This window comes from Aspergillus costaricaensis (genome assembly GCF_003184835.1).
Source record: "Aspergillus costaricaensis CBS 115574 unplaced genomic scaffold BO79scaffold_4, whole genome shotgun sequence".
Classification (NCBI taxonomy): Eukaryota; Fungi; Ascomycota; class Eurotiomycetes; order Eurotiales; family Aspergillaceae; genus Aspergillus; species Aspergillus costaricensis.
In genome coordinates, this window is record NW_020291804.1 from 129919 (window position 1) to 144518 (window position 14600).

The 14600-nt window shown below is 47.3% G+C and overlaps 5 protein-coding genes across 5 annotated transcripts; 2 read left to right on the top strand and 3 right to left on the bottom strand.

The window, feature by feature from the left end:
• The first annotated feature begins 98 nt into the window (after positions 1–98).
• Positions 99–1814, top strand: BO79DRAFT_166117 (uncharacterized protein). The gene is made up of 3 exons (XM_025679296.1): positions 99–355; positions 547–742; positions 947–1814. Exons 1-3 carry the CDS (start codon positions 279–281, stop codon positions 1472–1474), a joined length of 801 nt encoding a protein of 266 aa, XP_025543394.1. The 5' UTR covers positions 99–278; the 3' UTR covers positions 1475–1814.
• A 718-nt stretch (positions 1815–2532) lies between these two features.
• On the bottom strand, positions 2533–4572 carry BO79DRAFT_187872 (acyclic terpene utilization AtuA family protein; the record flags this gene model as incomplete). The annotated part of the gene is made up of 4 exons (XM_025680565.1): positions 2533–3099; positions 3150–3751; positions 3806–3897; positions 3968–4572. The coding sequence occupies 4 exons, from the start codon at positions 4570–4572 to the stop codon at positions 2533–2535; spliced, it is 1866 nt and encodes a 621-aa protein (XP_025543395.1).
• A 705-nt stretch (positions 4573–5277) lies between these two features.
• On the bottom strand, positions 5278–6075 carry BO79DRAFT_187876 (HAD-superfamily hydrolase; the record flags this gene model as incomplete). Its single annotated transcript, XM_025680566.1, has 1 exon — positions 5278–6075. One exon carries the CDS (start codon positions 6073–6075, stop codon positions 5278–5280), a length of 798 nt encoding a protein of 265 aa, XP_025543396.1.
• Positions 6076–6744: 669 nt separating this feature from the next.
• Positions 6745–7883, top strand: BO79DRAFT_242880 (gibberellin 20-oxidase family protein; the record flags this gene model as incomplete). The annotated part of the gene is made up of 3 exons (XM_025685239.1): positions 6745–7028; positions 7094–7160; positions 7215–7883. 3 exons carry the CDS (start codon positions 6745–6747, stop codon positions 7881–7883), a joined length of 1020 nt encoding a protein of 339 aa, XP_025543397.1.
• A 3909-nt stretch (positions 7884–11792) lies between these two features.
• Positions 11793–14453, bottom strand: BO79DRAFT_187882 (putative NADH-ubiquinone oxidoreductase 64 kDa subunit). The gene is made up of 5 exons (XM_025680567.1): positions 13474–14453; positions 13065–13405; positions 12852–13002; positions 12067–12798; positions 11793–11993 (listed from the first exon to the last, which is right to left on the bottom strand). Exons 1-5 carry the CDS (start codon positions 14288–14290, stop codon positions 11977–11979), a joined length of 2058 nt encoding a protein of 685 aa, XP_025543398.1. The 5' UTR covers positions 14291–14453; the 3' UTR covers positions 11793–11976.
• Between the last annotated feature and the right edge of the window lie 147 nt (positions 14454–14600).

Consider the following 14600-nt stretch of genomic DNA (forward strand, 5'->3'; position numbering starts at 1 on the left):
CTTTTTCTTCCTTTAAATAGAGCTCTTCCTTCCCGCCGTTTCTTTTTCTTCTTCTCTCTCCTTCTCTTCACTCACTCTTTTGCCCCGAGCATCCTAATGGCTCCCGTCTGCGAAGCTTTCCATCTTCACAGACGGCCTCTTGCTCGCTACCAGGTCACTTGACATCCTACTGCGAAATTCCGCATCCACTAAGCTCTTCACCATGTCCTCTGCCAATTACGTATGCGTCCTGACATGCCGTGTGTGCCGCGTGGTTGCCTGGTTTTAACAGGAAGCAGATGTCTCCCTCTTCCTCGACGACGCCAACATGGCATCAGTTCGAACGGAAGGTCGAGGAGGTGAAACCATCCAAAACGTGAGTGATTTACCCCACCTTTCCGTCGCGCGCCACGATTGCATGATGTACCTTGAAATCAAGTTGGGAATCTCTCTGAAAAACAACTGAGGAGAATATATTGACTTGTGTTTCTGAACCCTTCGTTTGACTTTGCCTTGTCATCCACAAATTTGCCAGATGGACTTCAAATGCTGACTGTCCTCTTAAAGTGATATCAATTATCTAGTCATGGATTACCTAATCACCAACGGCTACCCAGCTGCTGCGAAGAAATTCGCACTAGAGGCCAACATCCAACCCAGAGCAGATATCGAGTCGATTCAGGAAAGAGTTGACATTCGTACTGCAATCCATTCTGGGAATATCCAAGTTGCCATTGAGAAGATCAATGAGCTCAACCCACAGGTAAGACAATCCTTCTATCTCATCCCCTTCCCACCCACCCTCGTTGCAAGGATTATACGACGTTTCATGCACCACTCAGAACATCCCTTTTGGGGTTTGTTGATAAACAAACATCTTCAGTCCTCAGTATGAGCAGCAAGACAAACATGCCGTTACTTGTCATAACACCTATTTCATAGCTTTTTGCTGACTTGACCGGCTTAGATCCTAGATGAAAATGCCCCTTTACATTTCGCATTGCTGCGACTGCAGCTAGTGGAGTTGATTCGCTCATGCACCTCTTCCCCCGATGGCGACATCAGCCCTGCCCTTGAGTTCGCGACCTCGCAACTCGCACCGCGGGCACCCACCAACCCACAGTTCCTTGAGGATCTTGAGAGGACTCTGGCACTCTTGATCTTCCCGATGGATAGCCTGTCCCCGTCACTTGCCCCTTTACTACACCCCGACCTTCGTAAGGACATAGCCAACCGCGTCAACGAAGCCATCCTGCTGAATCAAGGCGCTCGTAAAGAGGCCCGGCTACGCAACCTGGTCAAATTGCGCGCGTGGGCCGAACAGAAAGCCCGGGAGGCTAAGAAGGATATACCCGAGAAGCTGGACCTCGGACTGGGCGATAACCCCACCACCCACAACAGTAATCCCTTGGCCAGTTCGACCAGTGCTAGCCACAATGGCTCTAACGACACCGTAATGACCAATAATGGGGATATCGACCCCATGATCTCATAAATCCAGGATTCGATCTGCGATCACCTGGTACATAATATTTCCATTTCACGTATCACCACACGAATTTCTTCGTTCACCATTGAGCACGGCGTTTGGGTGCAGGCTACCAGCAGGTGTCAAATTCAACGGCCCTCTTGTAACATCTACGGTTCAATATGGGGATACATAACATATCATGACTTGGCATTTGGTCTCTGCTGACAGTTTTGTGTGCGGAACGGATTGAATTTTAGCAATCGAAACAGACCCAAGCGGTTCTTCAATTGGCTTATTCGTAACAAACCCATGGTTACCTAGTAGTTAACCACGTTGCAGTCGCCTACCCTGCAGCAATGTCAAGCTATGGGTTGGGGCACGGGACAAATCAACATCATACCACCATGATTGGATATGCTAAACAATCGCTACACTATCAATCGTATATAGTTGACAGCACGGTACTTTTGTTTACTCAGAAGCAGTCAATTGTAGATTTCTATTCAGGAAAGCCTCGAAAGGCTCCCCTCCGCTGTCTCTAGCCTTCCGTGGCATATACTACGCGGGTATAAGGAGCCCCATGAAGCGCCGTGTACATAAGAGTTGACTTTGTTCTGTTCCACAAATCGGACAGTAGTAGTTGAATCCTATGCTAGGAACAAATCTGCTAGCTTCATCAGCAGATGGACTACATATTCAAGCGATGTGCCGACAACTGCCAGTAGAACCAAAGAAATATATATATATCGACCGAACTTTTGTCTATAAATGGCATGGTTCTAGTAATTCAGGACTACTGCTACTGGGAGGAAAAGCAGATTAATTACTACTGGTACCATTTAAGTCTGTCAATACATCACCATTCAAATTCTTTTCAGATATATATAGTAGTAGTAGTAGTAGTAGCAGCAATTCTCTTCCAGGAAGAAAACTGGCCCGTATTCTCAGAGAGTGAACATCAACTGTTCAGATAATACTAATAAGTTCTTTCAAGGATTTCCTTAGAAGTCCGAATAACATGCACAACATGGCATCAACCCCATCATAAGCAACCGCAGCATACTGCACCAGCTGAATGCAAACTAATAACGCTGCAAAAACACCTTGGGAACATAAACCGTCTTCGACCGCAGAAACTCGCACGTATTCTTCCCCAGAACATCACAACTCGAAGACGAATTATACCCCCGATCAAGATGATCATGGAGCAAGAAATGCACCACTCTGACACCAGGGATTTCGAATCTGTCGATTTGGTTCCCGGAATACTCAATCGGTCCCAGCAGCTCCTTGATCTTGTCCGTCGTAAGGAATGTCCTAAGCCAGTCCCATTCATCTTGGTGTTTCACGTAAAAGCCCACATTGCAGTTGGCTCCTTTGTCGCCGGCTCTGCCGTAGACGATGGAGCCCAGGGGGGCTTTGACGGTCTCTCCGAAGGTGGAGATATCAACGGGGTTGTCTGTTTCGTGGGAGGGCTGGGTGCCGTATGTTTGGATTACGCTGGGTGGGTCGATTGTGATGACTTTCTTAGAATCGGCCGCGAGGAGATGTACTCTATGCTTTAGGACAGATTGGGGAATGAGTCCCGTGTTATAGTTGTAGTATGGCTTTGCGTGGACTTGTCGGGGGTCGTTGCTGGGGGTTAGGGCCTATAAGATCTTAGCCACAGGAAGACTAGTGATAAAGTAGGATGACCAACCGGACAACTAGAAAGAAACGTCGACATGCACCATCTGAACAAACCTCTAGGCACATCTGTCCGCAAGATCTCCGGGTCTTTAGTCTGCGCAAAGACACGGAACATCACCGTGGCATGATCCTGACAGGTAGTGTCGAGGGACGGGGACCCAATACGATGGAATCTCAGTTGAGTGAACCGGTGGATATCCTCACCGATTGCCTCTCGGATCTGCTCTTCGGTCCACTTGCACTTTTCGTCAATATCTAGTCCCGTCATGAAAGCATGAAACTCGGCCTGATATCCTCCGAAAGTGGTGAACCCTAGTTTTGTGGTTGGGGGAGGTGGCATGCCCACAATGCCTGTTACCCGAACTTGTTCTGGGGCAATTTGTTCCAGGTTCACTCCTGTCAGGTCAGCAACGACGTCGGAGTTGAGATACCATGGGCCTTGGATTTCATATATCAGTTGCGATGTCAGTGATTCAACTGTCACGCATCCTCCGGTGTTTTTCTCTTTGGCGATTGTGAACTCGCCGTTGGCTTCGATCTCTGCAATGGGGAATCCGAGCTTGAGATGTTTTCCTGCTTTCAGGAGCGACTTGAATCCGGTGAAGTTACCGCCTTTGATGTGTTAGTTGAATCCTGCATGGAGGCAGAAAATGATGTTGGACATACCAGTGGCGTACCCAGAGCACTCGATAAGGTGACCAGCAATCAATGCTCGCGCGAGTTCATCATAGTTGTTCTCAGACCACCCATGCCACCACCTGCAGTTGTGTCAGAACCGAAATATCATGATCAGCTTGAAAAGAATAATCGCGACCGTGGAAAACTTACGCTGCAACACCAACCACAGGAGAAGCATCCGAGACTCTCCCACAAATGACAATATCCGCACCTTCAGCCAGAGCCTTCGCAATGCCCCATCCACCAAGATAACACTGCGCAAATACAAAACTGGGATCGACCTCCGACAACGATTTACCCGAGAGTCGAATAGGGTAGTCTTCGTCGCCCTTCTTCCTCTGTTCAAGCAAAACGTCCGTCACATCGTCGCCTTCAATCCACGCAATGCGGAGGTTTCCATGTCCGTTCCGCTGGACTAACTTTTGACACTCAATTGCAAGAAGCTCTGTATCTGACGCACCCGCATTGACCACGAGCTTCATCCCATGAGCGCTTAGGTCTGCGATGGCAGGCTCGAAACATTGCAGGAACTCTTTAGCATAGGCGCCCTTTGAGCGATTCTGCTCGTTCTCTTCCGTGAGATCTCGCGCCTTGATCGCTGCAGTCCCAACCATGTTGGACTCGGATAGCCAGTCTCCAATAATAGCGTCGATGCTGGGGTCGCTGGCAAAGGATTTAATTGCATCCCAGCGATCGGTGTTTCCTCCGGCACAGCCGGCGATCCGGACCGGTCTATTGGTAGGTCCTCGTGTCATGTTTTTTAATGTAGTATATCAAGATTGGTAGAAAGGAAATAGACCAAGTCAATGGGATATTGTTTCTGCTGTACTGATGAGATTAGATGAGATATGATTAGATACAACTTCCTTTTTATCTGGGAAAGCGTCCGGCTATTGACTCACCTATATCCTTTCAAAAATCAACCCCGTCAGCATTGTGACCTATTTGCGCTCCCTTTCTTTTCCTTCCCTCGGAGTATCACAGCATGTATGCATGTTTAGCTGATCTTGTGGCAAAAATGGTGTGATCGGATCGGCTCGCACGGCATCTCGACTTTGAAGTTTTCAGCTCCCTGGAGTCTGCGGTGCAACCCCCCTATTTTAGCTTCGCAGCATGCATGCATAACTTAATCTAATCTGGGGCAAGTATGGTGTAGCCAGGTAGTATTGCAGATATAGTGCTCCGCACCTTTTATCGATCTCCCCTCTCTTCATTACCAGAAATGCTGTTAGCTCCATCGACAGCACCGGTGCGTGATTAGTATACTTGCTTGCAGTAGATAACCCAGAATAGTATATTGCAAGGTAACATCGCGTAGAGTACTATATGCACAATAACGACAAGGGATTTCAGCTGAAGATCTGCCCCTTCAACTAAACTAAGCTAGATCTTGTGGCCAGGTCCAATTGGCAGCATTACTAATGCATCTTACGAGATACGTACAGCAATCCCATGTAGTACTAGCCCTGTCGTTCCATCTCCACGGCAGTAGCCAGCTCATTCAAATCCGCGAATTTCCACGAAAAGGCAACCTTCTCCCTCAGATCCTGCAAGGTCCCTCCCATCCCCTTCTGACCCTCCTTTCGTCTCGTAATCCACGCCGACGTGATGCCCAGCTCCTTGGCAGGAACATGGTCATTCACTAAACTTTGCGCCACATGCAGCACCTCCCCCTCCTGGACCCCAAAGTCTGCATGCAGACGCGAGAACATGTATGCAAAGTTGCGGTGATCGGGCTTGTACGACCCGATGTCTTCCGCGGTATAGACCGCATCGAAATTGACCCCTTCCAGTGGTCCTTGCAGGGTCCTGCCAAAGGACACGTTGTCGACATTGGAAAGAATCACCAAGCGAAAGTGCCGCCCCAGACGCTGTAGTGCATCACGAGTATCGGGAAATGCCTCCCAATTCTGGATGCTCGCTGCAAATCTCTCAGCTTCAAGCGAGGTGCTGCTGGGATCGGGGTCGCCGGTGCCCCTCAGGGACTGCGCAAGCGCAATGTACGCTTGTTGGAGGAGTTGACTGTACAGTAGGGTTGGCTGCGCTTTGAAGATGTGCGCTTTGATCTTTTGGAAAATAGAGAGGATCTCAGGGGTGGATGATTTGAGCGGATGTGTGTCTGGGAGTTGCGAGAGAAGTGGTTGAAGGGCTTGGATGAAGCCGCTTTCCCAGTCTACCAGAGTGCCGTAGCAGTCAAAGGAGAGAACACGAAAGTCGGACAGCGCGGAAGCTTTTCCCCATCCCTTGATGTCAGCCATTTTGTTTTCTTTTCTTTTTTTTCGTTTTGGTATTCAGCTGGGAAATTGAGTGGCGAGTCAGATTGAGAGGGGTTACTTACCCCTCTTTATGCTCAGGAACAATCTCGCTTGCGTCTTCTTCCTGGTGCATTAGTCTATTTCTTCATGATTGAATCCTTACCAGGTCAGACCCCGAGGCCTAAGCTCATCCAGCTAGCCACCGTGCACTCCACTTGTGTCTCGGAGAAGTTTTGCAACCTGCATGTAGCTGAAACTAATCAGGAAGCTTGGTTGGATATCTTCTGCAATACGGTGGCAATTCTGCAATTACCCTAGTAGGTCAGCTCTAGGAAATCATTGCTACGGATCTCGAGCAGTATGCAATGCAGAGACATACCTCCAACGAATACTGACGAGACATTCCTTCTCGTGGTCTTGCTTCCCTTCTCTCAGCAGCTTTTACCTAATTGCCATTGTTAATGAGGCAAGAAAAGAAGATGTCGCCATCTAGGCTTTGCCCTACCACCCTCATGCGGTTTACGTGAGCGATGGCGAGAATGAGGGTTATAAAAAGGCCCTATGTTACCAGGACCCTTGTTTGGAATGAGAACAACTCTCGCATCATCAGTTAACCAATTCCCCTCTTAAGTCATAAACTTCTCTTAGAACATCTCTACCTACGTTTTCAAAATGGGCTCTGTGCAGGATGGACCTTCACTGCTAGCAGCAGACCTTCCAATTGCACCTCTGAGAACCATCCGATACAGTGCTCTGCAGAGTGGTGATCCTAAAGAAGTTGGAAGACTCCTCGAGGCGTGTATTCATGAAGGGTTCTTCTACCTCGATATGACAGATGGAGAAGTGAATCCTGCTGTTCTCCGGAAGGTGGATGAAATGTATGACTTTATGCGCGAGTGGTTTGGCCAGCCTGATGAGGTGAAGCAAGAAGTACTCTCGTCCAACTATACAGATGGGTAAGCACCACGATCCTTCTCCTATGGTATGTATATATGACTGACGTGATATTCCCACCGTCTAGCTACAAGCCAACTGGAATCTTTGCGGGTGTTCGTGAGAATACCAGAGACGCTTATGAAACTTTGAAGGTACATTCACGGTCTTCTCACACAAACTAGTATTGACTAATGCATATACGACAGGTCTCTCACATGGGCATCAAAAAAGGAGCAACAAACCCCCCACCCTATCTCCAAGTCCGCAAAGGAATGTTCGAGTCTTACCTCGAAGCATGCAACCAAATCGCTCTCCGCCTCCTCATCTGCCTATCCTCCGAATTAGGTCTCGACAAGTCTTCAGCCCTCGAGACCTTCCACCAAGACAAAGAAGACTCCAACTCAACCCTCGTCCTCCTCAAATACCCATACCAAGAGCCCGATCTCGAATCCCACCAAATCGGACACAACAAGCACACCGATATCGGCAGTATCACCGTCCTCTTCACCGACCAATGGGGACTCCAGGTCCTATCTGCCGCAGACCAGGGTCAAAAAGAAGAACAATGGAAGTTCGTCGAACCTCGTCGCGGATGCGCCGTGATCAACGTTGGTGATTCTCTGCGGTTCCTTTCGCAGAAGAAGCTACGCTCTTGTCTCCACCGTGTGGTCCCTGCAAAGGGACAGACGGTTGATCGGTATACCATTGCGTATTTCTTGCGACCGTCAAACAGTGCCACGTTTGTGGATAGTAATGGGGAGTTGGTGACGGCGACGAATTGGCATGATAGGAAGTATGAGGTCTTCAAAGCGACGCATGCGGATCAGAGGAAAGACACGATTTTGACCGGGGGTTTGGAGCCGATATCTATTTGATTATCTGGACTAGTGGAACTAGCTGACAACACAACAATTCTGTTTTGTTTCTTTTTACATTTTAAAAGCTTTATGTACACAAGCACAACTACTCTAGTAGAGAGAAAAAAAAAATAAAAATAAAAAAAAAATAAAAAATAAAAAATAAAAAATAAAAAAACACACTCAAACCGTGGCAATGAAGAAGGTAGTGGAGATGATAGAGAAGAGCTTTAGCATGCACTGGCATTGCATAGATCTGTCATATACTTACTACGAGATTCACATGCAGATAGATAAAGCCTAGTGTCTGTACCACTTCACGATCCCAGTGGTGAAAAAGGCTTCTATATAATTCCTCCATGAACATACTATGTAATAGCTAGTTCAATAATGTATTGACCATGGAAAATGCTCCTATGTAGTTCGGTAGCAAATTTAGTGCTTTTATATAATAAAAATACGTAGTCTATTGGGTAGCTGCGGCTGAGATAGGGCTCAAGGAACTAGTGGCATAGCACAAGCTGACCTGGGAATTAAGGAGTGTAAAGAAAAAAGGGTAGCCACAGCCCCCAAGAGTGGCTCAGCTCGGGAAACATTTACTCTGTAATATTATTCTGTTTTGTAGTGTATTTTATCATAGGTGACAAAGATTCGAGGCCTGATCTAGTAGAGATCCAACCTACTTATTGCTTATCTATAAGCTAATCTGTCCTCGTCCAGCAGTAGTTAAAGGTAGCATACACTACTCAATTAAACATGTCATCCAGATCAAATAAAGCCTTTGTATTCACATTATAACATAGAGAAACCTATAGTCATCCGATAGGGGAAAACCTATGTCAAGGCACGAAACCTATAGAATATAACACTCACACACCACCACCAACACCACTACTAAAAGTTCTTGGTACATCCACAATTGGTGCAGCAAGTTGGTACATTCCAACCAGTCTGAGAAGTGAGTATACAGATGTCACAGCACCGGTTAGCCTCGTCGCTTGGACACTAGTAGTATCATAGATCAGTTACACGATAAACAACGAGGATACGATTGGAGTGGAAGGTCGGAGAAGACAGTGATAACTTAAACAAAACAAAGAAGCACGCAATGGTTCGTTGAATGGCTTCATACTATGTATCTCCTGTTGTCCGCATCCTCTCGCTTCATGCCTTGATGAATGCCACGGTGTTCGGCTTCGTTGATCGAAGGGATGGCTGCTACTGCAGTAATGAGAAAAGCGGTAGAGATAATTGAAAAGAGCTTCATTTTGAATGAGTGGTTGATTGAAACTAGATTTAGATGTCTGTAGGATGATGAGGATATGAACAGTATGAGCTGTAGACTTGGGAGGGCAGTGGTGTCTTTATATAGACGATGAAGATAGCTGAAGTAGTTCATTGCCAACAGCAACAATAGAAGCTCCGCAGCTGTATGAATGTATGTTACTGGCTACGGAAAACAACACTACGCGGTAGTAGTATACCAATAGTACTACGTGAATCTAGTTAGCGATGACCCCATGGTACACTGAATATGCCCAAAAGGGATGTCTCAGGAAAAAGCAAACAGGAGCTGAACTGAAACAAGACCAATCCCAGCTCTGGAGTATCTTGAACTATATTTGAAGATCAAAAAGCAAGCACTGAACGGTCTAAGTATAAGGGAAAGGCAATGAACATTATTATTCAACTTATGCCTCCATACAGCCACTTCTCATCACTATCTCTGATTAGCATCTTTGCAGAGTCAAGTCTCCTTATCTATGGTGGTATAAACGCTTCATTGCTCCTTTCTAAGCAAACTGACACTGAACACAGAAAAGGAGAAAATGAAATTTTCGCAAGGGCACTTGTTACACTAATGCAATACAAAGTAAAGCAATATGATTGATTCAAATCCCAGCTTTGCCACATGCAAAGGTACATTGGGCAAGTGAGTTTTCCTGGTGGGGCTGACTAGGCCTTAAAGATTGATTAACCCTATTAGACTAACTTGGACCTACTACAGTAGGATCAGGTAGGAGTTTAGGAAATAGATATCTAATCTGAGAAGTCTAGCCAAACATTCAGTTGTACAAGTGGTCCTTATAGAAACTGCTGCTGCTGCTATAGGCGGACAAATTGGATTCTACCAACAGTTATTATTATCTCACAGCGTAGAGAGGCTAGTAGTAGTACTGGTAGGATAGTTTAGTGGTGATAATGATGATGACAATGATGATAACAATAATAACTGAAGTCTACAAGAAAACACAGCCTGAATTCCACCACCATACTTTTATAAGTAGAAGTGAAGTAACTATCAGTAGTTCTCTAACATCTACTAAACTTCTGGCATTGAGAGAGGTTTCCAAACGTGGCGTCGCAAAGCTTAGCACATCGAGTTGTCTTCTCCTTATTTGGGAGAAATATACACTATATGAACATCAGTAACCATATGTCAATTGGTAGTAAGACTATATACTACTATATAGTAGTAGATAGTAGATTATTACACTGGATTGGAAGGTGGCGGGGGTTGGTTCCTTACCACTCGATGCCTAAAGCTACGAGGATCCCCTCCTGTCTGGGGCAGGGGCGAGGCTGCCACAGCGGTAATGAGAAGGGCAATAGAGATGATTGAGTAAAGCTTCATTTTGATTATTTGATGGTGTCGAGTAAGTAGACTTTATTGATGGGTTTCTGTTGTATAATTCTGAGAGGGGTGTTTAGAATGAAGATGAGATAGGGAAAGATAATCGTACAACAAGGGGAGAATGATCCCTTCTGTTATAGATGGTAGAAGCCCTATTGAGCTACTATTACTATTTTTGTTTCTCTGGCTATGGCTATCAAAACGGCAGACAGGTCTAGTGAATCTTTGAGGGCACACAAGGTACACAAGAAAAGGCAACTGTTCCAAAACAGGGAATAGTAAGGTAATGAGACACACACGTGATTGATGGAATATGCAGGCAGACTTCATCATTACAGATGGTCGCCGCTTCATTTGAAACCTGCAGTGCTACACTGGTATGCTTACAATCTATTGAATATAAAAGCTCACTGTGCTTTCGTTACTGCTGCTTTGGAGATATCAGGCCTTGGCTTGGAAGACATTAGTCCAAGCAAATTATCCTTTCTCTTCCAAAGAAATCTACCTTTCATTAGTGAGCGTTGACATCCAAAAACCACCTAGTTATTAGACATACTACCCAGTCTTAGAGTAATAACAATGTCACAAATAGCCAGGGTAACAAGTATGAAGTCTACACAGAGCCCAAATGAGGTTAGAGAGCGGGGTATTATACCAAGGAATAAGCAATATAAATTTTCTATTCAATTACCCTCGCACAAGATTCAATTGAAAAGACAGGGGCGGGTGTGAAGCCCCGAAGCCTCTCAGTACGCGGCAGATTAATACTGACCCGGTGAGCAATCATGTACCTCAAAGTAGCTGTATGTTAAAAGGGGTGGGAGACTTAATCGGAAGTTGGCTGCTTGCATGTGGGCAGAAGATTGTCCTTATATAGATAGGCAGGACTCCATCTCTTTTGGTCTAACAATAAGGATTCTTATGGTACTTGTTACTCAATTAAGTTGGGATCAGCCGTTGCGAATTATCATGATGAGATATACCATTCTAGGTACGCCGGAGGAAAAGCAATGAAGATAATCCGGAGTGTAGATGTTCCGAGTTGATTCCCCGCGTGGCAAATGGAGAGATAATCAAAGAAAAAGGGACATAAGAGGGGAGAAAAAGCGATATGCCTAGTGCTATTCCACAGTCGGACTATGATGTTTGGTCATGGAAACATACTCCGCATGAATGCATGATTGGTGATCTCATATGCAGATAAGTGCGGAGATAGAACCAACGTCTTCATGCTAATTCTACGATTGTCACTAGATCCATATAGGCTTGAGCAGTGACACTCAATGCTACATAAGAAAAAGAAATATTCTGCTATTTACTAAGTAGCTGATCATAGGGCATAAGTAGAAGATATAGAAATGGTGGTAGTGTGATGACTGAAGGCCATGATAATATATGACCCTCAGTCCGGTGACAGCAATCGATCAGGATATCAAATACGCATCACCGCTGAAGATGGACATAAGGAAAGCACATTTAGAAGCTCATGAGATCTAAACAACCCATTAGCAATTTGATACTATAAAGAAGAAAGAAAGGATAGAATTGAGGGAATAAACAACTTACCTCTACCAAACAACGACCGCTTGGCCCAATCCATGGCCAACATACACCTCGTTCTAAAGCTGACACTCTCAGCAAAGTAAACACTGCGCCAGAGGTACATCGCCAGGACACCACCGCTAAAGTTCAAACCGCCAAAGTCGAAGATAGCAGCGTTACTGATGTATGCCAGACTTCCCAAGTGCTTGTACTTGAAAGCCTTGTAGCATGCCTCATCCAGATCACCATAGTCGATCTGGTTGGCCTGCATACCCGGCAATGCAGCCGCAATCTTAGTCAGCTTGCGGCCCAGGTACTCGCCCTGCTGGTTCGCGCGCTGCGCAGTAGCAGGCAGGGAAGTGAGCTTCGTGTCGATCTGGTGCAGGAGTTCGGAGAGTTCGCCGAACTCAAGAGTACCGGACTGGTCCTTGTCGTATTGCTCGAAGAGCTTGTCCAGACGGCGGAGGTGGTTCGAGGCTTGAGGGAAACGCTTGCGGATGCGGGTTGCTACTTCGCGCCATTCGCGGAAGGTCAGGTGCAGCTTCTCGGGATCCTTGCCCTTCTCCCAGGCGATGGTGCGGAGGAAGGACATGATGTTGCCGGCGAGGTTGTTCTGGACGGTGGAGCAGTCGCCAATGGCGTAGACGTCACCGAGGGGTGCGCCAATGAGACGAAGGTGAGAGTCGGTTTCCAGGGCGTGCTTGTTGTTCTGGGATTCAAGTTTGTCGGAGAGGCGCTTGCAGAGATCGGCACGGGCTGGTTGAAGTGTGAGTGTTTCTGTCGAGTTATTGGAAAATGTAATTACGTACCGACACCGGTGGACCACAGGCAGAACCCCATGGGGATCTCCTTCAGGATGCGCTTGCCATCTTCCTCTTGCGTGAAGAGGACTCGGTCGTCGCGGACCTCCGCCACTCTGGCGTTCGTCAATACATCGACGTGGTCGCGAGCGAAACGGGACTGTGCGGTCAGTCAGTTAATGATAACTTTTGCGATGCGATGAACTGGGACCCTGAACTGACCTCAGCATAGCGAGAAAGCGCTTCATCGTAAGTGTTCAAGATGTGACTACGGCTCTGGATAATGTGCACGGAGATCTCGTTCCGGAGAATCTTAGGGAAGGAGTAAAGAAGGTCCTCATTGAGCAGATCGAACAGCTCCGCGGCGAACTCAACACCCGTCGGGCCTCCACCGCAAACAACAAAGGACAAGAGACGCTTGCGCTCGTCATCACTAGTCGTCGGCAGGCAGGCAAGTTCCATGTTCTCCAAAACCTTGTTCTTAATCTTCCGGGCATCGTCGATCGACTTCAGGAAGTGGCAGTTGTCGAGTCCCTTAACGCCGTGAGGGTTGGTAACACAACCTATAGAATCGGAGAATTAGTTTCACGGAATATAACTCCAACGGAAGAAAAACAAGCTTCGAACGTACCAACACCGATTACTAGCTTATCATAAGGCAAATAGAACCTCTGTTCCTTGCCATTGGCATCAAGTTGAGACACCTCGACCAACTTCTCGGAAAAGTCAACGTCCTGCGCCTCACCCTTGAGGAAATGCCCGTGCACCCGCTGCACGATCCGACGAACTGGCTCAACAAGCGACCTCAATCCTAAAGTTCCCACAGTCGCAGACGGCAACATCGGAGTGAACAGGAAGTAGTTGGTAGGGGACACGACCGTGACATGGTAGTCGCCAGGGTTGAGATGCTTCAGAAGCGCGATGCTACCCCAACCTGTACCCAGGATGACCAGACGGGGCTTGTCCTTCTGCCCCAGCTTAGCCTCCGAATCACTATCTCCAAGCAAGACCTCCGCGATGGGGAGGTTCTTAGGTCCACCGCGCCGGGGATTTAGCGCCAATTCCGAAACGGGGATATCTTCCGCACTCGAGTGTTCGCGGTAGGTGGATGCATCGTAGATGAAGAACGCCACGACGGCAGCACCGCTCATGACAATGAAGCCGCCGCAGTAGGCAAAGGACTTGAAAATGGCATTGCGGAAGGAGGACCTCCGAGGAGGTTCGCTGGCTTCAGGGATTGTAGAGTTATGCCGGACGGTGTATTGCGGGTTGAAAAAGGCACGCGACGCCAAGCATTGAGCTGTCGCGGTGCGATGAGGTAACCGGGTTCGGGAGGCAGCGAGGCCTGCTGATGCTGGAGACTTCGAAGACTGATAGCGACGAGATAGAAGGGCTATTCTTTTCAAGGCATGAGGGTCCGGACGACTCCGGAGCAGCGCCGCGCTCATGGCGTCTAAGCTGACAGGAGGAACGAGCGGTCACTGCGAAGGGGCCAGGCTGGAGACAATCGGCCCGCGAAGGTACTCAATGGCACGGGAAAGAGGAAAGGAGGAAAGTAACAAGAAAGGATGACACCAAAGTGGCCGTGGAAAAGAACAGCGAAAGAGACACACCGACTGCGAGAAGAAGAGGGAAGATTCAAGGAGGAAGAACAACACTTTGAAACCACTGCACCTCGACGTCATCTGGCCAAGCCCACTTGGACCCGCTCGGCCTGCAGGGCCCGGCTTGGCGCCATTTGCTCGATCGGAAATGTTA

Excerpts from the sequence above, each read along its gene's own strand:
- BO79DRAFT_166117 (XM_025679296.1), top strand. The coding sequence starts at position 279 with ATGTCTCCCTCTTCCTCGACGACGCCAACATGGCATCAGTTCGAACGG. Across the intron at positions 356-546 it reads GAGGTGAAACCATCCAAAAC|TGATATCAATTATCTAGTCA; the intron begins GTGAGTGATTTA and ends GTCCTCTTAAAG. Across the intron at positions 743-946 it reads TCAATGAGCTCAACCCACAG|ATCCTAGATGAAAATGCCCC; the intron begins GTAAGACAATCC and ends TGACCGGCTTAG.
- BO79DRAFT_187882 (XM_025680567.1), bottom strand. The coding sequence starts at position 14,290 with ATGAGCGCGGCGCTGCTCCGGAGTCGTCCGGACCCTCATGCCTTGAAA. Across the intron at positions 13,406-13,473 it reads TAAGCTAGTAATCGGTGTTG|GTTGTGTTACCAACCCTCAC; the intron begins GTACGTTCGAAG and ends CCGATTCTATAG. Across the intron at positions 12,799-12,851 it reads CCTGTGGTCCACCGGTGTCG|CCCGTGCCGATCTCTGCAAG; the intron begins GTACGTAATTAC and ends CACTTCAACCAG.